This window comes from Etheostoma cragini, chromosome 7 (genome assembly GCF_013103735.1).
Source record: "Etheostoma cragini isolate CJK2018 chromosome 7, CSU_Ecrag_1.0, whole genome shotgun sequence".
In the NCBI taxonomy this organism is placed as follows: Eukaryota; Metazoa; Chordata; class Actinopteri; order Perciformes; family Percidae; genus Etheostoma; species Etheostoma cragini.
In genome coordinates, this window is record NC_048413.1 from 16,752,754 (window position 1) to 16,778,719 (window position 25,966).

General features: G+C 42.5%; 1 protein-coding gene and 1 long non-coding RNA gene across 6 annotated transcripts in view; one reads left to right on the forward strand and one right to left on the reverse strand.

Annotated features, from left to right (window-relative positions):
* samd11 (sterile alpha motif domain containing 11) overlaps positions 1–25,966 on the forward strand; it is an 88,947-nt gene that overhangs the window by 48,491 nt on the left and 14,490 nt on the right. For 4 of the 5 annotated variants that reach the window (XM_034877992.1, XM_034877988.1, XM_034877990.1 and 1 more), the window contains exons 4-6: positions 9,680–9,789; positions 17,844–17,933; positions 21,336–21,527. In XM_034877992.1, the coding sequence (XP_034733883.1) occupies positions 9,680–9,789; positions 17,844–17,933; positions 21,336–21,527 (392 nt within the window). The remainder of the gene's footprint in view (positions 1–9,679; positions 9,790–17,843; positions 17,934–21,335; positions 21,528–25,966) is intronic. The other variant, XM_034877989.1, reaches the window with a different exon arrangement.
* Positions 3,273–25,383, reverse strand: LOC117948378. Its single transcript, XR_004657424.1, has 4 exons — positions 25,096–25,383; positions 19,479–19,493; positions 14,867–14,873; positions 3,273–3,282 (listed from the first exon to the last, which is right to left on the reverse strand). It is a non-coding gene; the product is annotated as an uncharacterized LOC117948378 (long non-coding RNA).

Below are 25,966 nucleotides of genomic sequence, written 5' to 3' on the forward strand. Positions count from 1 at the left end.
GAATGTCTAATGGAAGGATGTGTGCTGAGCTTTGAAAGTGTTAATTGGTTTGTTGGTTTGCGTTTTGTTGTTTCTGCCAAGTTTTAGTGTATCTGTCTTAACTTGATTGAAAAAGTCACCTGAGTCATCACTTTATGCTTCATCCCGTGCTGTGCTCACGCTTTGATCACAGTGTTTGCGACAAAACATTAATTCATTCACATTCAAGTCATTGCATCTTCATGTCATGTCGCTTTTGAAGCTTGAGTATAAAAAATGTTTTGAAATGTTTATGAAATAACTAGCTTTAGGATCCATAGTTCTTGTGATATGCTCGGAATTTCTGGAATATCTGTTTTGTTTCAGTTTAGCCATTGTTACAGTAATTTTGAGAAATAGTTGGCATCAAACCATAATAAAAACTTGAAGGACATTTGGAAAGCACAGACCGCAGCCATGGCCACGCCCTATCTTGCAATGTAACAAAAGTAAAAAATGATTAGTTTATCCACCTCTTGATTTGGATCTGCACCAATATTTAATAGGCTCTTCATGAAAATCCGGCCAGTGGTTTTTCTGTAATCCTGTTGACTAACAAACATGTATGTATTAAGAATGCAGTTTAAATGTTTTCAGAAATGTCAGTGGTTTATTTGTAAAATTAATTAACTTCTCATTTTAGTGTGAATCAGTAAATGGCTGTTTGACTAACTGACAGAGGAGAGTGCTCAGGAGTTGTATGCACATTTGATTAGGTTTGTCATAAACATGTGGACTGCATTTACTAAAAGTTATTCATGTATTCAAGCCACTAGAGCCAGTCCCACAATGAGCTTTCCTTTGTATGTGCAATGTCTGAGTCTGTAGCTTTTGTGGAGGCTGGAGTAAGCCTTGACCAACTGCCACTTTGCTTGTTTGAAAGCCACGAGGTCTCTCTCCCATGGGTGGGCCAAATTCTCTGGGCGGGCGAAGCAGAGAAAGGGGAGGTTACCTTGCCCCTTATGACCTCATTAGGAGCAAGATTACAGATCGGCCCATCTGAGCTTTCATTTTCTCAAAGGCATAGCAGGATACCCAGGGCTCGGTTTACACCTATCGCCATTTCTAGCCAATGGGGGACCATAAAGGCAAGCTGGGGGAACTCATATTAATGTTTAAAAAAAGTGAAATTTCCATGCTATGGGACCTTTAAGAAGAATAAAATAGGCTCGGAGGACTGTGCTACCTCTCTCTGATGGCGTCCTCTCTGCTTTGTTAGGAACATGAACAAAAAAAAAATGGGACTATATTTGTTTTTAATTAGCTACTTTTACAATCAGTACTCTGATAATTTTGAAGTGACAGAAATTAAGACATTTCCAATCTGGAATAAACATCACATGGATTTGTGATAACTTGGTATGTACATGACAGGCTATAGGCATATATAACACAGAAGCTTGATTAGCCTCAGAAAGTCCCCAGCTGCATTATAAGCAGTTTGTACAACCTCATTACAGGAGGGGATGTTTTTCATGTCTTGAGACTTGCGTGTGACACAGCGGACAGCACAGCAACTGTGAAGCTTTAAATGGATCCACTAACCTCATTTAAGAGGGCTTCCCCTCCCCCTGACACTTGTGCCGCTGGCGTGTTTAGATGATAATGAATTTAAAGAACACTTATGACTAATATGTCAGGCTTTTACCCTTTGAAAGGCGACGGACTCGCTGGAGCCGCAGCTCCGGTCTGTCCTGGGCATCCGTCTCAGCCCTGCTTTATCCCCCAGTGCGGGTCTGGTCGAATGGGATAATGGGATGTCCAATCACGGAAATGTGATTTCCATTGACCGCAGCTTCGTAAGTGAGTCGTAGAAGGGTCTTAACAAATTGAATTTGGCCAATGGATGTGAAAAATACAGGGCCTCTGTATACATGTGTGAGCATATCTGTGCTGTCTCATCCACACATCATCAAGGCTGGCGGCAGCAACGTGTCTCACCCATTTGGTTGATGCAACCTACCAATTGTAACCACACTTTAATCTACATGGGCACATCAAAGTGGCATGTGTCAATTATTTAGCAAAACGCTAATGCAGCCAATTAACTTTTTTAACATTACATTTTCAGTGCATAGTTTATAGGGACTTTTTTGTAACATTAGAGATGATTGGTTGGTTCAGGTAGCTGGTTTTGCATGAAGAGGATTTGGCAGTGGCATTCAAGATTGGCAAAGATTCCAGATTGGAAAAGTGGCAATTGGTCAAAGCCACAACCCCAGCCTCCACCTTGATATGGTATTAGGGGACCATTAAGGCCTATATAAAAGCATCCAAAGAGCACCATGTCACGTGACCTTTAAAGCCTCACTCCCAAAAAACCCCAGTCTGCTCTGATTGTTCAGCGTTTCCGTATCTTATGAGTTTCTGCATCCGTGCTTTGCTGTCGTTGTCTTATAGCGAGACTTTGTACTGTGAAGAATCAACAATAAAGACTTCTAAACCAAATGCTACAGAACCGACACAACACAATGTTCCAGCGGGAATGTGACCTAAAATGTGGGAGAAATTTACACCATCTGCAACTAAGATTACAGCTATCCCTGACTTAGCATGTGGCCTACATGTGGCAGGGTATGCCACATCAACACTGCAGTAGCTTGCCTGACTGGAGCAGATGACCATATATGTCAAACTGGCTCATTGTGACATCATTTGGAGACACAAGTAGAAAAAACTGTTGAATCCGGAGCGTTCAGGACAGTGGTAAATCTCAGGTTCTCCTTAAAGTGATTTCTTTTAAATGCGTTAGTAAACCTAATTTTTTTAAGCTTTGGCCGTGTTTAACATGAACATCTGACATCGAACATTATACAGTATTCATGACAGAAAAGCATAAAAGGTCTCCTTTAATGTTTGCCAGCTTTACAGACAATAAGTTTACTTGGTGCTCCACAGATCTGCGGTTGTCCGTATACAGCAGCTCCCTGGGGTCTAGTCTAGTGTGGCTCCAGTGAAACGCAAAGGAACTGAAAGGTAGAAACAAATGTAGTTTTGTTATCACCGTAGTGTATTCCCTTGGTATCAGTGCTGCAGATTGTTTGTGTCTGACTTTTGTTAACACTGATTTATAGATTTCATCTCAGGGACTAAATATTTGATAGCGTTAACATCTGATTTTAATGTCTTACTCAAGGGCAAAACAAAGCCTACCTTAGTGTTTGTTTCAGTTGGCCGTAGATAACAAGCCTTTGATTGAAAAGTGCTGACTGAGAGTCTGGGTAATTACCCGGCAACTACCGTGGATTTTATAAGTTACACCCGCTGACGTCTGCCGTTCAGCCTTCGCCTTGTTGTAGAAAAAAAACATCCTGCCCATTATTAACATTCACCATAACAAACAAAGGCAATTTCACTGTTTTTCAATCATGCATGAGGCCATTTGCTACTTGATCACTTTCATATGCAAATGCTGCCTTCTAAAAAGTATAAAACATACCAAGTTGTTTGGTTCAACATGGTCGGACTGTCGAAGGCTACCACTGGGCCTCCTCATATAAGCGCCATCTTGTCTTGTGCTTATCCACTCAGCAGGGAGTAAAGCTGATTAAAACAAGCAAAATACTGAATTCAACATAACCTACAAATTCATCTAATTGGTTTTGGACCAGCATCTTTGTCTTGAAGTTGGAGTCATTGTGGGCGTAGTTTTGATAGAACTGGTTATTGCCTTGAACTGTTGTCCGCTTGATTATGCAGACCCCAGTGAAATGTTGAGGCAGTGTTGGTGCTCATTGAGAAACAACTATAGTGTGATTGCTGCAGGTTTATGCTGATAGGAGGCTGATTAGTGAAATTAGAAGCAAACAGAAGCTTAAGTTGATAAACTTTTAGAAGAATCTCATATTACTTACTATCAGTGTTGTTTCAGTTTCCAGCCCACCTCTCTGTATGAATACAGATCTTTTCATGGAGCAGCGTTGGCTCATATTTATGATATGAGAGACAGAGCTGCTGTCGCATGGACAGTTTCATTTGTAAGTGCATCTGGAGAGACGCTCGAAAAACAGCAACTTTACTTCATTAGGATTATTTCAGGGGTCTAGTTCTGTTTCCTCTGTCAAGTTTATACAGTTTACAAGAACAAGAACAAACACAAACAAACAAACAAACAACCCCTCCCCCCCTCCCCAAAAGGATGCTCCAATATTTTAAAGTCACATTATCCGCATAATCTAGATAACTACAATTAGTTTTGCTGCTTAATTGTCCGACGATATCAGCTGTATTGGCATTACTGCACTTATGGAAACTTTAAGAATCAGCCTTTCTAATCCTAACAGTAACTCGTTATAGAAAATATTTTGATATTAATACATCATTTAAAAATCAATGTAAGGGACTGCCGAAGGGTAGTGAAATGTCCACGTGGGTTTCTAAATAAAAAATAATTCATTCAGGTGGGGGGAAGGTGGAAGATGTAAAGCTTACAGGCAGATTCGGATGAAGAGCTGATCCACAATAATAGATGCATTTATAGTGCATTTGTGTGTAGGCTATACAGTATAAAGGGTATTATAAGTGTGTGTGTGTGTGTGTGTGTGTGTGTGTGTGTGTGTGTGTGTGTTAAATACAACAAATTAAAGTGTCTGACCCCGTACATTCTTATCACATTTAGCCACTTTGTGAATTGACTTCAAAGAAACTAAAGAAGTTGTCATGAACACTTCTGCTTCTCTGACAGAGAACATAAAATACAGTGTATGAAAACACAATGAACAGCTGATGTAGTTGTGCCCCACGTCATATTTAATTGACGTTGCTTTTAAAGACTCCCCTAAGGCAGAGATGTCTTGTGTTTGTTAAATGCCTGTCGCCTCGACTCCTCTCTCCTCAAGTCTCTTCCTTGACTCATTGGCTTGAATCTCCTGTGGGCGGGACCAAGACTTAAGGAGAGGAATCAAGAAGAGGAATCTGGGATGCACAAACTGGGAATTGGGAAAGGGCTACTGATGCTGATTCAGCTACTGTAAGCCTATTTCTTTTGACATTTTGTCCTCTGGCTTTATTGAGCAATTGTGTCATTTCCTAATGCCAGTAAGAGGTTACTGACAGCGTGAAATTACTGGAAATGGCTTTCCGCTAAAGCACTAATTAGTGAGCTTGGAGGTTTTTATAGCTTTCTAGAGGATTTTTCCACTTAAACAATTTTTGGCCTTGTTTACACGCGTTTACCATGGCAACAGAGTTACAGCAATTTAATAGTTGATTGGGTGTTGGCTAGCAGCGAGACGTTTGTTGTTTCCACATAGAGCTGTGTTTTGTCTGTTAACTTCTTATCAAAACACAGGATCAACTAAAAGATGGTCAGCAGTGTTCCAGCAATTTAGTCCCAGATTTGGCTTGGGTTTGAAGCGGGAGGCTCATCATTTCCACATGTAAAGAACACAATGTTTACCATTCATGTTCTGTCAAACAGTATGTTGTAATCAGCTGAATATATTCAATAAGTGTTTTGGCCTTTCATACATTATCTACAGTACAACAGTGTGCTCTTTGAAAGCTCAAAAGATCACACATCACACTGTTAAGGCAACGGATCATTTTAGTTTTTCATCAACATGGTGGACTTACCGTATTCTATTTCCATTGTACTTTTCCTCCCTTGGCTGCTTTATCGCCCTCATGTCAGTCTATACAGCAGAGGAAAAACAAGGAGAAGTGAAGCCCAAGTGAAGCCAGGCTACTCTTACTTATTTATGTATCTATTTCTGTATTTATTCATCACCCCCCTCTGCTTGCAGATTTCCCAGTTGCGGGTTGCCTTTTGATCCAACTGTGAACAGCATGATAATTGTATTGCCATTGCTCGTAGGAATCAGACAAAACAGAAGTGTTTACGTAAAAAAGCCATATTCCTGCTTTAAGCTTAACGTGCCTAAAGCATAGGTATTTCCTAAATAAAAGACTTGCAATATATTGTTTTTCCTGCAGCGCATCAGAGAAACTTTACTCATTCCTTTTTTTCTCAGCATGTTGCCCAAGTCCATATCTTACCGTGCTGTGGTTGTTTAATATTACATATTGCCTGTTAGTATTTGAATGTTGCTGTGGGCCACCTTCGCAGGTAGAGTGTGTGTTCTTTGGGCTTTTGTCTTGACAGCAGAGGAGGTTACACAGTATACCTGCAAGCACCAGATGTTACACAGCGCTGGTGACCTGTCTCTTTCTCTCGCTCTCTGTTTCTCCTCCTCCACCTTCACATCCCTGCTGTCTGTCTGTCAGCACTTTCCCAGTGGTGGTGTGAGACATGGCGTCAGAGTGCCTGGGCTGCCAGCTTCTGCCAGCTCACGCTGTGACCTCCAGCCCCGCCACCTCAGCTCTGTGTGCCAATGCCACAGCAGGTCACTACTGGGCATTTATACTGAGTCGACAGCCTTTGCCAAGAGATGAGTTTTTTCATGTTGTTTGGACCATTTTGAATAGTAACGTCTATTGTAATGGTAGAAGGGACCACAACCTTTTCTTAACAGAAGAAAGACTGCTAACAATTGATCTGACAGACATCATTTTTTTCTATGGCATCGTTTTTTTCAATGGCATTTTTTATGTGGTTTTATGGGAACTCATGTTTCAACAATACAGTTGTGTTCTAAATAAATAGCAGTGTGTTTAAAAAAGTGAATAATGCTCAAAATCCTCAGACTAGCTTTTAATTAAAAAAAAAATGCATTGGGAACACTGCACATTCAATTCCAAATCAAAGCATGACCAAAATTGAGGAAGTTTGTGTTATACCTTTACAGATTGAAGAAAAAGCAATGTTAGGCAGTTATTGGCATTATCATTAGCAAACTCAAACATTTACTATATAAACTGAAAAATGACTCAAGGGTTTGCTTTACTTTGAATCATTGCACTAATATTTAGTTGCATAACCATTATTTCTGAGACCTGCTTCACATCTGTGTTGCATGGAGTCAACCAACTTCTGGCACTTGTGAACAGGTAGTGCAGCCCAGGATGATTTAACTACATTCCACAATTCCTCAACTGCTTCATCAGATTCTTGGTCTTTTCCCTTTCCTATTCTTTAATCTGATATGTCCCTACCTAAAACAGTTATAAACTTTAGGCAAACTTCATTTACTACAGATTAAATAAGCGGTTAAAACATGTTAAATTTCCCCAAACTTAGATAATGAAAAACGTATTGTTTTGGTATGAGCACCTCAACTCTGGTACCAATATCTAAAACTTTAAATTAATAGCCAGCCCTAGTACAAATTTGATTAGTTACACAGATTGTGGCCTCATTCAGTAATGTTGGATTCCAGTAGTATCCATGACAGATGTTGATTATTAACACATATTAGTCATCCCAATGTCTGGGTCAGTGTGTCTGTCCTGTGGCTGGAGATGAAAAGTGTGTGTTGACCAGTTTAGGGATGAGCTGAGGATGAGATGATTGTCTCCGGCATACCTGGGTGATAAGAAGGCAGCTCATGTCCTTCTTTGCTATCAGGTCCAACAGCCACATACAACTCCTCTCCATTGTCTTCAAGGCCCCCGTCCTTCCCAGCTAACCCCGGCCTCAGGAGCTCCTTAGGGAGCGCTGACTCAGGTGACTGGGTTTTAAACACCCCCCCCTCCCTCTTCATCTTCTACGGCTTGAGTATGACCTTGCCTCTACCCAGAGAAAGAATGTGAGAGGGGGTTGAGGGAGGGCAGAGGTGGGTGGGGATAGGGCTAGGCCCTCATTAGCCCAAGCTGAGGCGGGACAGCTCAGGAAAAATGCGCTAATTACCCCACTAACAATGTCCTTGCCTTAATGGCTTATAGCGGCCACTTCGCCACGGGATAATAATCCCATCACCTCTCTGAGAAGTTCAGGATGGCATTATCATGATCACTTTAAATGATGGACAGAGGGTGGTGTTATAATGCAGCTAGCTGGTTGATGGATTGGCCTGCAGTTTCTCACCGTGGGACATGTAACTGCAGTCTGTGTTATGTGTGTTCTGTTGTCACTGGGTGATGCAGATAGATTATTACAGTATAGGATTTTAAGCACTATTTAAAAAAAGAAATGCATTTCTTTTATTGTTGAAGAAAACCATTGGGCTCTAAGACACAAATTGCTACTCATTTTAGCAAGTTACACTCTAAAAAAAATCATTAGTCTAAAAAGTTTGCAGTCACAGTCCAATCAAGCACCTCCTTGCCTAGCAACCAGGGGTGATTGTTTTGTCTGTTTTCTGAGTCATTAGTTATCTGTGACTGAAAGGTGACTGGTGAAGCTAGCATGGCCAGCATGGCCAGCATTAGGCCCTCCACACTTTCCTTCATCTTTTCTGTTAGCGTGTGGAAAACAGCTTGGCGACCGACAGCCTGACATTACAGCAGGAGCCTGTAATCATGGGACTGTAAAAACCCAAATCCAGCAGCCGCAAACAGTGTGGCCTCGTCATAGTGGTGGCAGCTAAGAACCATTCACTGCTTCTGTCCCATAAACTGTGCTTGCTTTGTCATACCAGACCCCCTTCATGGACGATTCTGCTTTCAATAAAGTTGCCAGTTAAGCCTAAAAGCAAGATTCCCGCTGACACGAGAGGATGCTGATGCCATCAATCTGACATGTATAAATACTGCATGTTTTTAGGCCTATTTTGTGGAAAAAATGATAGAGAACATGACGTTTCCTATTCTTTTTTGGAACTCTCTTTCATGCAGCATTTGTGTCACAGTCATTCAACAATAAATGATATTTAGAATGTATCCTAACAAATATATTCAGCCCTTTACCTCTCCTACCCTACAAGCTGTTTGCCATTACATTGTGACTATACTGCATGGCTGCTATGCTCCCCTCTAACTCCAAGCGCCAATTTCCCATCATTATGCCATTTAATGTGATCAGGATGGTAATCAGATTGTAAATGAAATAGTTGTTTGGGTGTACTGGTTTGGCGAGGTTAGAAAGGCGGCTGGTGGAGCCTTTGGAAGGCCAGAGTGGCTCCAACCAGATAGGCCTAATCTGTAGACCCTTCTCCTGCTTCTCCTTTGGGTGCTGAAAGGAAGGGCAGTTTGAGAGACCCCTGTGGACAGTTACCTGGTGTGAAGGACCTCCTGTTACAGTGTAGGTACGACAATAGAAAAGACAACCTAAAGCCCAGTGTCACATAACAGAGTCCTTGTGCTGTCTTTTAGCTATTACATTCCTCATTAGTAAGTAAGACCTGTTTATGGCTTGATGGCTATATTGTTCATCATCTGTCTTTTCAAATAATTCAATTGCATATTTCTCTAAAACAACAAATAGTGGCCCGGTTTAAAAAAAGCCATAATCACGTTTTAAGCTTCTAAACTACGTACGAGTTGTGAATATGTTCGTTAATACATCTTAGCGTGTGGAAGATGAGTAGGGATGAGACCCAAAAGTGCTGGATGCGGTAGTCTGTCAGAGTGTATTACACACCTCAGAGCTAAGAGGCAGTTGACAGCCACTTGTAGCTGCTGACTCTGTGTGGAGCTATGCATTTTAGAGAGATGTCTAGATGGGAGATTTCTGTGGTAAGTAGTGTGTGAAATAGTAATAATTTATGAGTTGCGCTATCACGCACCTGTTTGGATTGCGTTGTGGAATTAAGTTTATTTGGGGCTGCATTTTAAATGTGTTTATCCTTTCTTTTCTTTGTGTGTATTTGTGTGTGTCTTTCAGTCGTGACAGTGACCTCTCTACAATCATTTCCAACCTGCACCACACCAGACAGCACGGCATGCCCGAGGGCCAATCAGCCTCTGACCACAACTCCAGTACTGGACACACAGGTAGGAGATTGTGTGTGTGTGTGTGTGTGTGTCAGTGTGTGTGTGTGTGTGTGAGCGCGCGCTTAAAGTTTTGTCAGGAAGTCTTCTTTCTTTTTCTTTCCTTTTTATTCTTTCCCCCTTTCTTACTTTGAATCCCGGCTAATGAAATATCCCCTTGTGCATCTCCTGCAACATATGTACACATTCCATTACTCATTTAATTTACCCTAATTTGAATGATTTGGTGGACTTTAACATAAGCTTATTACTAATTCCTGAAGGTCACTCTCAAGTTGATTACTTAATGTTCTTCCCACATTCTCTGTCGCACTCCAGGATCTTTTGTTAAACCCCCTGTTTTAAATTACTTCTGAATAAATAGCTTTGTTTGCTATTAATCCAGTTTCATGTGAGCAGAGGAACCATGGTGTGCATGGGCTTTTCGTACAGCTTACAGACAGAACACAGACAGCATTTAATCACAGCTATTTGTCAAGTAGCTTGTTTGAGGATATTGTGCCGACATCAAAGACACGTTTGTAAAACAGCCTCTGTGGATATCACTATTCAGCGATCGACCTGGGTGTTTCTGCCACAATGGGTTAGTTGTACCTATTTTCATGACATATGTTTGTGCCGTGTGCTGTTTACCAACAAGCTATGATTGAAGTTGAAAATGATTTAGAAGCAACCCAAACATACTCATATTATTGCACATTAAACATGTTATATTTTCTTTTGTTTTAAAATAGTAAATAAGTTACACTTAGGTCTTTAGTTTTGTGGAGGAGTATGCAATTTGACTCAACTCTGAAGGTGACACAGATTTTACAATATATTCCAATGTTGTTGTAGGCTCTTGTATTATTTTTTCCACATAAAAATGTCTGCCAGGAGGTCTTTTCTCAATGCTCTCCTACATGTAAGTAAATTTCATATGAATTATAGCAATATATATCAATGTAAGCTATAATAGTTAGAATCTGTTCTAATATCGGCTGACGTTTGACTTTTTATGGAAAGAGCATCAGCTACATTGAATACATTCCATCAGAAAGTCTAAACATGTTCAAAACACATATATTCTCTCCCTAATTAAATAATGAGTTGTCTTTTTATCAGTGAGGACCATACCCTTGCTCCATTGTTGCCCTGGGATTGACCCTGTCTATTCTTAAACTATTCACCAGAAGCACAGCTAGTGCCATAATCAGTCCAGACCCAACACCTCCATACCCTCTCTCTGTGTGCTCATCTCCTCTGTCTGCCAGATTAATTGTCCATACGGTGCTTGTGATATCAGGCAGTGTGGGTGGAAGGTGGAGGGTATTAGACTGCTCGACAGCCGGCCCCCGCCAGTGTCTTAAATCCCAGTTTGGGACGGATTTCCACCCAAATAACGGCCTAATCAGCCGCTAAACTTAATGGAGAAATCAGAGCCCTGAGTATTTATCTTAATGGAGGAAGACACAAGGGGATAGAAGTGGGTGGGTGGGGGTTGAAGGAGGAAGGGGTGAGCCCAGTGTGGCCTACGCCAAGGGGGGTCCAAGACCCTAAAATCTGCCGGTTTGAGCATTTAAGGGAGATTTAACAGGCTGTCTAAGCCGCTCGCTCCGTGTCTGTAAACAAGTCCAATCCGATCAGCCACTGGTTCTAATTCTGTCTGCCAGTGAAATTAGACGCACAGACGTTCACAAACACACAATTACACACAAATAACACATAGTTACAAAGATGCATGCCCACACAAAATCAACACAGGTTCAAATTTGCTTCCAAATACATAGGTTGGTGCAATGTGTACGAATCTTTAGAGCAGTGGATTATTTGAGACCGTAAACGCAGCCCTCTGTCTATGATATTGGGTTTACTCTGTTCTGTCAGTCAACTATCCTATTTGACTTATCCTTGAAAAGTGTTTAATGTAGTTCAATGATCTCTGGAGGGAGAGAATCTGAGAGACAGTAGAGAAATTAAGGATAAGAGAAAGGAATAGTTTGCAACAGAGAGAGACAAAGATGCAGTGATGGAAGAAACATTTTGGCAATAGAGAGACAGAGGAAATAGAGATGAATGAGTGCTGGGGTGGTATCAGGGGAGGGCAGGCGGCAGCTGTGGCGGCGGACAGCTCTGTGTGTGTGTGTGTGTGTGTGTGTGTGTGTGTGTGTGTGTGTTTGTGTGTGTGTGTGTCAGAAGGAAAAGGAAGCACGCTTGCCGGGTCGTCTCTGCGCCGGAGTGGGCCCTAATTAAATCTGAGGGACAGACAGGAGGGCTGCCTCCCTCCTTCTCTTCTCTTCTTCCTCCTTCCCTCCCTTATTCGCTCTCTCACTCCCCAGCCGCTGGCTATTCAGAGGCTCTGTGAGAGGTGGAGGGGAGGGAGGAGGGAGAGCAGGGGCGCCAAAGCTGAGAGTCTGGCTGCCTGTGGAGACTGTAAACCGTGGCTCTGCGGTCAGACCAGAGACTCAAACAGGCAGATAAGGTGTTTTGGACTGCCTCTCTCTCTCTCTCTCTCTCCTCTGCTCCTCCCTGCACTCAGACTTCCAAAGGCAGTTACAGCCTGTTGGTGTGCGTGTGGTTGGGGGTTGTAGCAGTGGTTTTGGGCTTGAGCACATTTTTGTGTGTGCACCTTTCCGTGTGTGGTTTTAAATTCATGGTTTTAGATGTTTGCTTGCGTGTGAGTCTGCAGCCCGTCGTGTTTGTGCAAGACCTTTTTTTTCAAACTGATTGTGAGTGAGGATTGCTTTCAAAGTATTACCAACTAGTTATTACACAATTAGCATAGAAACAAAAGTAAACACTTCAGGATTTCTGATAGCTGATTAGCTTTGTCATACAGAAGCAAAAAGGGAAACGTGGGTTGTAAATATTTTAAAAGTTCCCACTGCTCTGGTATGTAATTGTGCTGCCATAACTAAATAGCTTTTCATGGTTATTGTTCATAAAGCAATGCTAATGCTTCTGTTAAGGTGCCAAAAAAATAGAAAAAATAAAAAGTAACTAGTGAAAATACATAATCTTTCTACCTTTCAGACCATTTAAGGGAAACCAAACTAATGTTAAAATCCAGAAAGTCCTGTTTCTTTTGTTTATCATGTTGCTGCCATCTTCAGTGCTCAACATTCATTCATTTAACATATTCTATTCTGGTCAAATTACTCTTTTCTGCTCATCCCTGATATTTAGAGTAATGCATTGCTAAGTAACACTTGACATGGCATTCTCACATTTTCAGTACTGACATCAGTTAGTGAACTGGTGAATCAAGTTACTTTGGTTTTAGATAGAAATTCACCAAATGAGAGACAAATGAACACTGGGATAACAGACACATAAGGTTTAGACAAAGAAAGAAGATAAATGAAATATAAAAATAAAAATGATGGCAGAAAACACAGGTGATTAAAAATGTATATTATTTTGGTTTTCCTTTAACCTTTTTTACAATGCCGTGGATTTTTTAATTACATTGATTAAGACTTGATTAGGAAAGTAATTAGTAATTTACAACTTTATAACTTCATACGTTTATTCAAGTTTATATTGAGCTTTTTATAAAACAAAGTCACAAAGTGCTTCACGAGAGTAAAATTACTTAAAATGAATTAATAATTGTATCACAGCCCGGGACTTATTTTAAACAAACCACTGTTACTGCTGCTGGAAACATCTTGTGCATCACCACCTGTACGGACCTGACAGAGATCCTTTAGAGCCACAAAAATAAAATCATGCATAAATAGCCTGTAGGTTTAGTTTTTTTTGTATTACTGCATGTAATACAAAAAAAACTAAACCTACAGGTTAACCTTCGTTAACCTACAAACCTGCAGTATACTGGATATACTGCATTGCAAAGGGGGAATTTGTTATGTGACAATGTCATAGATATATAGTGAGGAAAATAAGTATTTGAACACCCTGCTATTTTGCAAGTTCTCCCACTTAGAAATCATGGAGGGGTCTGAAATTATCATCATAGGTGCATGTCCAAGGTGAGAGATCTACTCTAAAAAAAAATCCAGAAATCGCAATGTATGATTTTTAACTGTTTGCAATTACAGAGGGCATACGTTTCCTGTAGTTTTTCACCAGGTTTGCACACACTGCAGAAGGGATTTTGGCCCATCCCTCTACACAGATCTTTTCTAGATCAGTCAGGTTTCTGGGCTGTTGCTGATAAACACGGAGTTTGAGCTCCCTCCAAATATTCTCTATTGGGTTTAGGTCTGGAGACTGGCTAGGCCACGCCAGAACCTTGATATGCTTCTTACAGAGCCACTCCTTGGTTATCCTGGCTGTGTGCTTTGGGTCATTGTCATGTTGGAAGACCCAGCCTCGACCCATCTTCAACGCTCTAACTGAGGGAAGGAGGTTGTTCCCCAAAATCTCGCAATACATGGCCCCGGTCATCCTGTCCTCAATACAGTGCAGTCGCCCTGTCCCATGTGCAGAAAAACACCCCCAAAGCATGATGCTACCACCCCCATGCTTCACAGTAGGGATGGTGTTCTTTGGATTGTACTCATCATTCTTCTTTCTCCAAACACTGTTAGTGGAATTATGACCAAAAGGTTCTATTTTGGTCTCATCTGACCACATGACTTTCTCCCATGACTCCTCTGGATCATCCAAATGGTCATTGGCAAACTTACACGGGCCTTAACATGTTCTGGTTTAAGCAGGGGAACCCTCCGTGCCAAGCATGATTTCAAACTATGACGTCTTAGTGTATAACCAACAGTAACCTTGGAAACAGTGGTCCCAGCTCATTTTCAGGTCATTGACCAGCTCCTCCCTTGTAGTTCTGGGCTGATTTCTCACGTTTCTTAGTATCATTGAGACCCCACTAGGTGAGATCTTGCATGGAGCCCCAGTCCGAGGGAGATTGACATGTTTAGCTTCTTCCATTTTCTAATGATTGCGACATTGTGATTTCTGGATTTTTTTTTTAGATTATGTCTGTCACAGTGGACGTGCACCTACGATGACAATTTCAGACCCCTCCATGATTTTCAAGTGGGAGAAATTGCAAAATAGCAGGGTGTTCAAATACTTATTTTCCTCACCGTATATATTTTAGTCAGTAGACTACCTGTACCAATCTTCTCTTCCCATGATTTTCTCTTCTTCTTTAGTTGTGTTCTTCGTTCTCCACCTTCGTTTCTCTCTTCCTGCTGAAAAGACAGAAAATGACAAACAGTGGAACAGTGTTACTGTGTGTGCATTCACACACATTAGAGGTGACGCATCCTCTCCTCGGCGTGAGCAGAAGCGCCTCACTCCCCATCTCTCCCCCCCAATTCCTCCCCCATCTTCCCCTCCCTCTCTCAGCTGCATCGGCCTGTAAGCCAATCAATGGCAGGGCTTTCAGGGCCGGCGGAGGCCCCGGCGCACGGAGGGGGGATCAATAAGTTATTAGCACCATTCTGTCAGCTGTAATGTGGAGATTGATCGGGGGGCTGCGGATGGCGGCCCACCCCACGTTCCCGCCTGTCACTCCCCCCCTTCTTTCCACACAGCCCCCCCTCCCCGGCCTGATAAAGATGACAGATTAACGGAGTAAGAGAGGAATTAAGGAGTCTGGCTGTCTGAGCTGTCACCACGCTCCATGGGATGGAGAGTGGAAAGGAAGAGGACTAAAGTTTGAGGGAGGAGAGGAAATCAGAGAGTAAGAAAGAAAGAGGAATGCCTGACGGTTGGTTTGCCCTGGTGGTGTCACATGAAGAGAAATGGTTTTACGTCCTGCTGTTTCCTTTTTCTCTGTCTGTCCCTCTGTTTTGATCCCCCTTTTCTCTCAGTGGGAGGAACAGCAGACAAGGAGGTTTTCTAGCAAGGATGAGCTGAGGCAGAGGCTAGAATATTTGGTGGTCGGAAAAAAGTTTGTTGACCAGGAATGGAGTAAACAGAGCTATATCAGAGCAACTAATGCTATTTACACTTAAGTGTTGCACTCTTTTGACAGTTGCATTACAGTGAACTCCTGACTCTATAACCACTGATTCTTCAGGAATATTAAGGGGGTAGGGAAATGCTCAGGGTAGCAACCTCGACTGTAAGCAATGATAGTGGGAGTAAAAGGGTTAGCATAGACACTAGCAGAGCTCAGGGTTTGGCATTAAAAGGGAGCGCCGGTGCTCTAAGAAGCCCCATTTAATTGGCTTTAAAAGCTTTCCGCCCTCAAATCTCTGGCCCTCAGGCAGTCGCTCAGTAGACGCAGTGTCTTGAGTGAGGTCGGCTCAAGACACGACTCGTGTGTTTGATCATGAGAGGCCCTTGGTGTGTGTATGTGTCTGTGTGTGTGCATGTGAGTGTGTTTTTATAGAAGAGGGGGGTTTAACTAATGGGGGTGCTGTCTTTGTTAATATTCCACTAATAGGATAGATGGAAAGCTTTTTGTGTTTCTTCTTCGTTTTTAAAGGACCAGTGAATGAAATATACTGAACATGTTATGAAAATGAAAAGAATAACAGAAGGACATATCACAAAGGAGATGACAGAAAAAGTAGAAATTGTGAAAGACATGCATGTGTGCGTGCATGCACTTGTCCATTAGCCCCCCCCCCTCCCACATACACACACACACACACACCCCACACACTTCCACACTGTCTTCTAAAGATGGTATGGGGTAAAAGGAGTGGATCTCCTCAGGACCTGAGAGGCAACATCAAACACTGGATCATTAGTGAACCACCCCCCTCACCCTCTCGTTTGCTCGCTCGCCCTCTCATCAACACCGGGGCTCTTTCAGCAGCCCAACAAAATCCTCTGAGTCCTGAGTCCTGTCTTAATGTTTTTCTGTCTCTTTCCCCTCCTTGTCTGTGTCTCGTTAAAGAGAAGAAAGAGCATAAGTTTGGTTGATAGGTTAGGGTTAAAGGTCAGCCTCCACTACAGCTTCGCTCCTCTATTGATGGCTGTCTGCCCGTTGCTAAGGTAACAATAATATCATAGGTGGACACATGACAGAAATTGCTAAATTTTGTTTGATAGAAAGAGAAAAGAGGAAAGCAGTTGCTTTTGGTTTCTTGGATTTCTGTGTAGAGGAAGAAACAGAGTCAGAGAAAAAGAGAGGTGCATGAGATAGAAGTATAAAGAGAGAGAGAGAGAGAGATAGAGCTATGACAAACAGCTTTTTCCTTCCTGCCAGCGCTGCGTGCGATGTGCTCTGCATCCCCTCTCTCTCTGATTAGGCCCGTATTGATTTGAGGTGTGTTAGAGGGGGGTGGGGGTGAGGCGATTGGGCGGGAAGGAACACAGGGATGAGAGGGGAGGAGAGGAGGAGGAGGCAGTAGGGGGTGCTGTAATTGTACACTAGATGCTCCTCTTTGGTGGAAGGAGAGGAGGTAGGGGGAGAACGAAGAAAGAGAAACGACGGCAGGGAGGATGTTAATAGGAGGTGGTTTCTAACACACTTAGATGAGAAAGAGAAGGAAGCAGATGGAGAAATTAGACAAGAAGATCAGAAGTGTGTTTATGAGGGGAGGATAACAACCAGAGAGAAGGGAGTAAAAGTAAAAGTAAAAACATGATAAAGACATAATGTAAGCTGAGAGGGATTTCCCAAGCAGCTGAGAGGCTCTCATGCACTTTAGTTCAGTCAGACACTTTTGTGCCAACATCTGGATAAAGAGAAGAAAGAAAAGAAAAGAGAGAGGAAGAACAGTGAAAACACTTGAGAACAGACAGTTGGAAAGACACGTTGGAGGAGACACAGAAAGACAGAACCCTTGTCCTCCTTCAAATAGACACACACACACACACACACACACACACACACATACACACACGAATAAACCGGGCAGATCTGTCATTCACAGCGTTGCAAGCCACCTCTCATATCTGACAGAACAGGCACATCTCCAGACGCCCGTGGCTGGCTTCACTCACTCTGTTTCTCTCCTTTTCTCCACCTATCACTTTGTCTTTCTCTTTGGCTCCTTTTCACACTCTCTTCTAACTCTGCATTTCTAAAGCAGCCGCCTTGTATACAGGTAGGCATAGAGCAGAGCGGCAATATCAAGCTTTTACTTCAGGTCTTTTTACAGACGGCTCTTTCTCTTATTGTGTGTTCACAGATGACCTTCTAGGGAAGAGAAGAAGCTTCTCTCCTAACAGCAGCAGTGACTGTCCCTCTGACAAGAAGTCTCGAAGCGTATCCCCCAAAGGTAGGACCACGTAGAGTATTTGTATTTGTGTGTACATTACAGATGTGCTTGGATGTGCATTTTCTATAAGGAAACAAGTTAACATTGTAGGAAGAAGACAGGATGGCTAAGTGTTAAAGTAAACGTGAAAAGATGGAAGCTGCAGAGTAAAGAGGGAGACACGGAACGCATGTACACTGCCTTGCACACACCCACACACACTCACACACGCACGCACGCACGCACGTACACAAACACACACACACACACACACACACACACACAAACACACACACTGTCTCAATATGCCACATACTTAAAGAAACACTTCCATTTCTCTTTCTTACACACTGACAGTTGCATATGCACGCATGCAAGCACACATGCACGCACGCACACATGCACGCACACGTTAGGGAAATTTCCAAATTTCCAAAACAATGTATTTTCTCACATACATTTAATGTTGTGGAATAAGGATTTTACAATTCTCCATGATTCAATTTGACTTTCGATTCAAACATTTCTTTTCCGCAGTAATGGCAATGCCCCAATAGGGGCCACGAGATAGCAGAAGGTTACTTTACATCAACAGTTTGAGATTTTCGAAGCAGGAGGATTTTCCAGTTCTGTTTCTCCAACTGATATCTTCAGAAAGAAAATTCTCCCCTGCTTCTGATTTTGATAGTCAAAATTGAAAGCTTATTTTGATCTTTTTGTTTTTTAATTTAAAATCAAAATAATGTTATAATATGTAGTATGGAACCATGAAGACAGTTTTAGTTTTACTTGCAAATTTTTGTCTGTGAGATTCTGCTGCTACCCCAATACCGTGGATGTTTTGAGCACCACCAATTTGTGGTGCTCAAAAAATTGATTTGAATTGATTGAATTTAAAAAGCTTGCTTTCAACAGTTTTTATTGAGACTACATCTGCCATAGAAAATAGTCCCAAAACAAACTGATGCTTTAACAGGAAGACAGAACATTGGTGGTTATTTCTGATCCTCCAAAAGCAGCACATTCAATAATATGATATGTAAATGATAAAATAGCTTTAATAGTAGCCCCTGTAGATTGAATCATTTAATTTTTGCAGCTGATTAATATACAACTTTTTGTTACCTTTTCATCTGCTCTCTATATGTCATAAAAACAACATAAATAACAGATCTTAAGAAGGCAACGTTGGCAATCCAATGCCCCTCTGTAATGCTGCAATCCGGTTGCTGTCCTCTATTATTCATATCTCCCTCATGTGGCGTGAAACCAGGCGCCTGGCATAGAGACGGCACAGGCACCGGGACTGTCCCTCTGGGCTCCTGATGAGGACTTCCTGACTGATGCATTATATAGCAGGCCAAACCGCAAAACCAAGGGCAGCTCACCACACATCAAGTCTCATCTCTGGAGACACCTGAACAACATGCATATACTGTACACACACGCCAGGAGCATGTGTAAGCCAAACAACATTATCAGCACACATACGGTGGCACAAATAGCTCCGATTATTTGACAACTCCAAGCTGACCGTTGACCTTTGCCCTCTGGGTGACCTTTGACTCACAGCAGCCCTGCCTGGAGCATCTTCCTTTGTGTCATTATAGTCTTACTTAGACACAACCGTGTGTGTGTGTGTGTGTGTGTGTGTGTTTGTGTGTGTGTGTGTGTGTTTGTGTGTGTGTGTCTGTGTGTGTGTGTATGTGTGCACGTTTTGCATACATTTCTTGCTGTATATTTGTATAAGGGAGACAGTTATAAGAGAAGTGCACTTAAGCCATTTCAAAACACTGCTGATCCTGTGTCTTAACCTTGAGCTCTGTACACACTCAAACCCTGACTCTGCACCTGTATGTGTGTTTCTATGCATATTTTCTTGCCTCCTAGTTTGGCGACAGACATTATCCTTTAATGACCAATGCAGGTGGAAAAATAGCTTGAGTGAGAGAGACAAAGAGGGTAGCGTAGGTATGGAGCCGGAGAGATTGGATGCCGCTGTGTAAATGATGTCTGTTTTTCTTTCTGTTGCAAAGTCGGCACCCCCTGCTGTGTTTAGAGCGCGAGAAAACTTCAGACAGTTGCGCGTGCACACATACTCACAAACACATACACTTGAGGACCTTGGGTGGATTAGCTGGAGCTTGGCGGTGGAGACAGAGATGCTTGCGTGCTTGCTCCTCCACGCCCCCACCACCCGCACCTCCAACCCACCTCCGCTCCTCAGCGCCACTCCTGCTCGCCTGCCCGGGGCCAGGCTCAGGTTTCAATAAGAAGGAGGGTGGTAAAAATAACCCCTGCTTTCCTCTGCTTCTCCCTCCTCCTCATCCTCTTTCTCCCTCCCCTAACTCCCAAACCAACTCCCCATATCCCCCACCACCCTTACCTTAGATCATGTTACTATTGACAGCAAGAGGGAGGAGGGAGGTCAGGGAGAGAGATTAAGTGTGTGGACCGACAGCTGGATAGATATCATACACCATATCATCTTCACAACACCTTAAACACAGCAGTTCTATATGCCCATACACACATTATGAAAGAAGGTGAGTCTTTTTTATGTAGTCTGCATTAAAAAAGTCAAAATACAGTACAATAAACCACGCCCTATTTAACCTTATCACCCTACAGTATGCAATCGTTACTCCGTGGTTACTGCTGTGCTTTCTGGTGCTAGTGTCGGACTCAGACCATTAACAATGCCGGGCTGTATGTGAGGTTGCCAGTTATTCAGTACTGTCATCTGAATGAATATTCTGTGTACAAGCACGTTTTCTAGCTAATATTTGAGGAAGCATTCCTTTTAGAGAGGGCCATAATCATCAGAACAATACTAGATAGAAGGTTTATAAAATGATATCTGGGTAATCTTTTGCTCTCTGCTTTTTACAATGGCAATGTGTCAGGATGGCATTTTCTGATGTTTTTATTTATTTATTTATTTTTTGAAATACATAAGAATGAGTTTTCATCATAAAACTACAGCTATAATATAACCCAAACTTAAAAAACAAACAAACAATACATTCCTTCCCTTCAAATTGTGTACCCGTAGGTACCTCTCAGAATTGCTCAAATGAAATGTTGGTGTTTAAGCATAGACACTGTTCAGAACGTATTGGGTATTCAACTACAAACTTTCCAAATGTGTGACGTCTGGGTGCTGTTTAAAGCTACGTAGTAAATTTGATGCGTTGAGCATGAGCTTGAGGCAAATTCCTCACAATCATGACTGACATGGAGAGAAATGTAGACGTGGATGAACACGTAATTATTTAATCAAATGCTGAGAAGATAGTTCAATGTACAACATATTGTACATTGAATGTACACAGGTAATAGCTTCATAGAGGTTCAGAGCTTGCTGTTTTAAGTTAGTATTTATCAGCGATTGGTCATGATATAAGTGTCTCCTCTCTTCAGAGAACTCCCAGAGCCCGGTGGTGGAGGCAGGCGGCAGCCACGGCCACATGAGCCCGGAGGAGCACTACAGGCGCATGATGTCAGCGCTCAGCGAGCAAGGGTCCTATGAGGATCAGCAGCAACGGCTCTTCCAGCTGGCGAGCAGCATGGTTCTGCCGGGCCACGGTCAGTCCACAGGCTCTGTTTTTGTAGGTGTGTGTGCAATTATCATTCTCACTGTCATCAGTTATTGTCAAAGTTATCTTGTGTGGCCGGGTGAGCTCAGTTGGTAGAGCAGGCGCACATATATAGAGGTTTACTCCTTGATGCAGTGGCTGCTGGTTCAATTTTGACCTGCGGCTCTTTGCTGCATGTCATTCCCCTTCTCGCTCCCCTTTCATGTCATCATCTGTCCTGTGGAATTAAACGCCTAAAATGCCCCCCAAAACAATAATAATCTTAAAAAAAAAAAAATTTTTGTTACACCTTACAAAGTGCTATTAATGAATAGCGCTTCCCACTCTAATAGTAAGAATTGACTCATGAAAGATCTTAAGATACCTTTTATTTTATTTTTTATTTTTTAACTTTGAAATAACTTTAGATTTAAACTATAAGAGTTTTGTTTGGAAGCACTTCACCAGCTTCTATAAAAAAACACCTCTTCCGTCATCTGTCACCAAGTCACCGTGATGCAATACTACTTTCTAACCCCAGAGTGTAGCACTGTGTTCAGCGTACCATGTTAAGGTTTGCCACACTCCTGCCATTGTTAAACCCCAGCCATGGAGACAACTGACATTTCTATTTGCAACGCTTGCCCACCCCGTGTCAAAGTGTCACTCAGGGTGATTTCTGACCACCATGGCTTTCCGTTGTTAACAACACCCACAAGGCTTTGCATGCATCAACACTGCAATTGATCCAGGAGCTCTTATTGGCCGCCTGCCAACCCTCTAAATCTCCCAACACCCTGGAAACCAGCAGTGTGTCCCAGTTTTTCTAAATTTCTACAGTCAGAAAAAAGTTACTGGTTTCAACTAGCGAGAATTGTAGTTTGATAGGGGAAAAAAGAAAATGAGAAAAAGTGCCTCCATTGGATTTTATAAGTTGGCTTTACATTCATTTAACTGTGGCTGCCATTAAGTTTTACCCTTTTCTCACACTTTTGTAAAGAATGTAACATTAGGTCCTACCAGTCATTATGAGCTCTTTCACAGTAGCATAAATCCAATCGATGCCCCGGCTGAATTGTAGTTTGAGCTACTTTTATTTTTATTTGATTAGTAATGATTTTTAATTGCTGGCTGCAAATCTAGGGGACGAAGCCTATAAATGCTTTAATTGCCTTTTCCCTGTGTCTTAGAAGAGTTAGAGGGAAGATGCAGTGCATTGTGGGGGTTTTATGGCCTAGGGTGCAGTCTGATCGCTGGCTTCCTTTCCCAGAAACCTTGCTGGTATGAAACAGACGCTCTGGCGCAAAACAGACCCAATCGCTCCCTTTCTTCACTTCCACATTCCAAATTGTTTGATAGCTTCCACACTGTCCTTTATCCTGCACACATGCATTCCTCTTTCACGCTACACTTAAAAGCTTTTTATGTGCAGAAGAAGAAGAGAGAGGTAAAGAGAAACCAGGAATACAGTACAAAAAAATATTGAAAAGAAAAATGGTCAAATGAAATGAGGGAGGAAAAGAGATGAGGTAAGAGTGATTAAATAACTGCCCCCAGAGCAAGAAGGAAAAAAAAAACATACATACAAGTTTAGGGTTTATTAATGATGCTCAGGTCACACACTTAAATACAACTACAATTTAAAACACAACTTCATGGTAAGATTTCCCAACGTTTTCCTCTTAGCGACATATGTGTTTACATTCCCTGTTGTATTTGTGTGTTTAAGATCCTCTAAGCGGATGATGAGCCATGGGCATCGCAGCTTTGCCAATGCTCCCCGACAGCCAAGCCTTTGGTGTTTTACTAATATTCCTTTTCTTCCTCACCTGGCAACTCCCTTTGTCTAACCGCTTGCGCGTTAATGTAAAAACTTATTAAAACACTACCTTCACATTCTGTCTTTCTCCAATTAACAGTCAGAGCTTGAAACTGACACTCAAACAGTATAGGAGGTGGGACAGAGGGACAGCTGTCTCTTGAGAGGCTGACGTGAATCACTTCAGCGAGAGCCCCTTGACATTGACCTGGTCTGATGGGGGCCCTGTGACCCCCTTTTCCATCCCCCTTGGGCCCCCCCACCACCACCACCACCACTACCACCATCTCTCCTTCACATCTCCATCTCAAGCACTGCTTTTATATCCTTTCCCCTCCTCCTCCTCCTCCTTTTCCTTACCCCCACCTCCAACTTTCCCTTTAGCCTTGGTCCCCGCAGAGGATCCTTTCATGTGTTTGAAGTGCCGGGTACAGAAAATTAAAGTGTGTGTACGTGAAAGAGGCAGGGGTGAGGAGGACCTCTGTGTGAATGTGTGTGGATGTGTGTATGAATGTGTAGGTGCAAGGTGTTGTTTGAGAGGTTCTCTCTGGACCTGATGGGCAAAAGAAGAGTAGGGAAGGGGAGTGGGGGGCTAGAATTGGGGGTGGAGGGGTGGCAGTATTGTAGAAATAGCTAGGAGGACTTTCCCTCCCTCTTCATATGATGAAAGGAGAGTGAGGGAGAGAGGAAAGGACAAAAAGAGGTGGGGGTTGATATCCAGATGAAAGTGAAGGGAGGGGTGGAATGGAATAGGCTTGCTTCTGTTTTGTCCACTGTAGTTTAGTCTGATTTGAAACATGAAACTGTACACAACATCTCTTCATCATTATCATCATCCCAATGAGACTGAAAACTCCAGCATGTGATTGGTCAAAGTATATAATACTATTGCTAAGTCTAAGATACAGGCTGAATACCTCTTTCTGAAAAGATGCTTCATTTTCTGGGGTTTGGTGCGCTTTAGCAGATGGATGCCGTTTTTTGTGTACCTGCCAGTCCGCTAAAGCCATTACAAGGCCGACCAAGCTGCATCAGTGCGGCGCTCCACTACATTCTCACACGAAGAAAACCCCAGCTTAACTGAGGGGATTTAGGCCCAATACCAGGAATGATGGCGGGGAGAAAAATGGGATGGCACAAAAGAGGGATAAGCGGGATCGGCCCAAGTGGTAAACTGGGATCTCCTGAAATAACTCCTGCAGGGAAGAGGTGTGTGTGTGTGTGTGTGTGTGTGTGTGTGTGTGTGTGTGTGTGTGTCCTTAATTAGGACTCTAATTTGCAGATGATGGGACTCTCCGCTTGTGTTCCAGCAGCTGCAACACCAAGATTTTTAGAGGGGGAAATTCTGAATCCGAGTATCTACTCTGCATGCGCACACACACACACACACACACACACACACAGAAGGGTAGAGGTCCATGTGACCCTGCTCTTCTCCTTTCACATGAAAGAGAATTAGAGAGATTGTGTGCGTGGGGGGGAGTGGGGGGGGAGCGGGGGGGAGCGAAATATTTTTTGGGGTTTGAGTGAAGCTTTACAAACAAGCACAGGATAAAAAGAGAAGGGTATAAGAGAAATTAAGAAATAGACAGAGAATGTATGAAGATACATTTGAATTTCAACTGTTTTATCCAGCTTGTGTTGTTTGGGTTTAAAGGGTCACCCAACTGACTATACATCAAAGTCAGGGCCCAAAGGGAGACGGGTATCTTTCTTCCCTGTCAGACGTTCTCCCTCACCTCTCCCTGCTCCATAATTGTGGAGCATTAGAACTTTGAAAATCCACAGGTTCCAGTTAATCTTGTAATGGATATGTGTGTTGAGTTATTTAGACAAACATTTGGGAAAATAAACGCCTCTTGTGCACGACGCTCCTGAGAGAGCTCCAGCCAGCTCACAGCGGGGTCTGTGACGGTAGACAGGCTGGCCGGCATGCCAGCGACCCCGGCAGGCACAGGCCGGCTGTCACGTCAGACTGTGGAGCTTCGGAAATCCAACACAGTCTGACCAAATTTGCCATCAATTATTGTGAAACGGCCCGTATTTGAGCCCCACATAGTTGATGTCTTACATAAAAAAAACTCTTAGACGTAAACATAGTAATAGCTGACGAACAATGTGATACGTTTCCAGTTGTAGTTCCAATGAGACGACCTGTAGGGGGACTTACTAGAGGAGAAACATAATATTTGAAATAATGCAGTGATGTGGGAAGTGTGCATTTAGTTTCCATGCTAAGTGTGTTTCCACAACAATGTTAGTGAGCAAAACTACTGAAATTTCCCACCATAAGAGTGGAGTGGGATGTGTAAGATGAGAACGCAAAGGTTAAGTTGGTGTTGAGGTTGTAAAGAACATAAACAAAAAAAACAATGACAATCAGCACAATGTTGCAAGTGTAAACCAGTACATTAAAGAATCAAAAAATTAGTGGGGAAGGTTGTGCCTTTTATCCCAATCATTTGGGAGAGTCATAGAAAAATGTATTGCATGGCCAAATGAGGGTGAAGTCTCTTTTGACTGAAGATCCCATAACTCTTCCGGTAGCCCCTTTAATAAAAAACCAACAGTCCCTTTCCTCAGTATTTTTCTGGTTTTGAGTCTGGTTAAAGTCAATTTAATAATCACAGTATTACCCAGTCTGTGGAAACAGTTAC